This window comes from Manacus vitellinus, unplaced genomic scaffold (assembly GCF_001715985.3).
Source record: "Manacus vitellinus isolate BGI_N305 unplaced genomic scaffold, ASM171598v3 scaffold_135_pilon, whole genome shotgun sequence".
NCBI classification, from domain to species: domain Eukaryota; kingdom Metazoa; phylum Chordata; class Aves; order Passeriformes; family Pipridae; genus Manacus; species Manacus vitellinus.
The window spans coordinates 299,184-300,561 of NW_021938977.1; the positions used below are offsets into that span (position 1 = coordinate 299,184).

General features: G+C 44.2%; 1 protein-coding gene across 2 annotated transcripts in view; it reads left to right on the forward strand.

The window, feature by feature from the left end:
• GPN1 (GPN-loop GTPase 1) overlaps positions 1-994 on the forward strand; it is a 15,683-nt gene extending 14,689 nt beyond the window's left edge. The window contains exons 10-11 of one of the 2 annotated variants that reach the window (XM_029958019.1): positions 453-562; positions 697-994. In XM_029958019.1, coding sequence (XP_029813879.1) covers positions 453-544 — 92 coding nt within the window. In that variant the 3' untranslated portion in view covers positions 545-562; positions 697-994. Of the gene's footprint in view, positions 1-452; positions 630-696 lie in introns of those variants that run through there. The other variant, XM_029958020.1, reaches the window with a different exon arrangement.
• The last annotated feature ends 384 nt before the right edge of the window (positions 995-1,378 follow it).

Sequence of the window (1,378 nt, forward strand, 5' to 3'; positions counted from 1 at the left end):
CAGTGCAGGGATATCACTCTGTAACCTTTGTGAAAGTTCAATTGTAAATTTTCTATTCAAGTAATTAATAGGTGTATAACACACATAAACCAGAGAACTTGTTAGGCTTGGGGCATGACCTCTGAACCTGATTGATGCACAGATGTGTCCATCATCTTTTTGGCCTTAACAGTTTCTGCCCCTGGCTCTCTTCCCTTTTCCTGTGACTATGGTCTTGGAGCAATCTTCTAAGTTGTTAAAGTGTGATTTTTCTCTTACATAGCTCACAGACAATCTTCATTCTTCCCCTGTTCCACTGATGGGTAGGATCACTTCTTTCCTTTGCCCCGTAATGTAGTTGAAGATGGAATAGACTTTCTATGTTGCTTTGGCTATCCTGATTCTAGCTTTTTTTCAGTAACACAAGTAGAACAAGTACTGAAATAGCACTGAACTGTCATTTCTTCCCCCAGTGACTGAGGAGAGTCATGAAGAACCAGCCTTCAGAAACTTTATGCAGGACATGCGGATGAAATGCCAGAGGAGAAGCAACCCGAATGAATGAGACCTTCAGAAACAGAAGGTTTGGAATCACTTGTAATGGAGTTAAAACTGAAGGAACAGCATAAAGAAACTTGTATGGAACCATTTTTATCTGTGAACCACTTTTATCTGTGAACAACTTCCTCTGATAGATTTTTATTTTTGTTTCTGCAGTAACTGTTGGTCCGATGAGTTAAAGGTCTTGCAGCCAACTGACTGCACGTTTGGCCATCAGCCACTGTGGCTTCCTAAAGCTGAAGGAACCAGAAAGCAGTTTCTTTTCCTGCAAATTCTTCAGATCTCTCTGTTGAGAGCTTAAATTTTGATCTCTGACAGCATTAGCATCCAGAGTACTCACTGGTCCCCAGAGGCACCTTCCAGTTGCTGAGTGCAGTCAGGCATCTGCTGCAGCCAGGGCACAACTTGATTGATCCACTGTTTGATGTTTTGGTTATCATTAAATAGATTTTACGTACTAAGAAATGCGTGATGGTTCATAGAAGGAGATTTCATGTCACCATTCTAAGGTGAGACTTTTTCCCTGTGCTTGCAGCCTATCCATATGGATGCACAGCAAATGCATCTTAAGTATATTACAACCCTGCAGGTTACCTGGTGAAAACAGGGAGGTCCCTTTTCCCACATTGCCTTTCTCTTGCCCCTCTCCAGCCTGAGGCCACTCCTCTGCTCACTCACTCTGGCCTGGCTGTCCTACACGATGCCTCTTCTGTCTGCTCCAATGGCTGCTGCCAAGGAAAGAGGACACAGTGAGTCCCAAGTGCTGACCCCTCACCACTACACCTGGAGAACCACTATGCCAGCCTCTCTCAGTGATTCCACCTCCAGCCCTATCCCC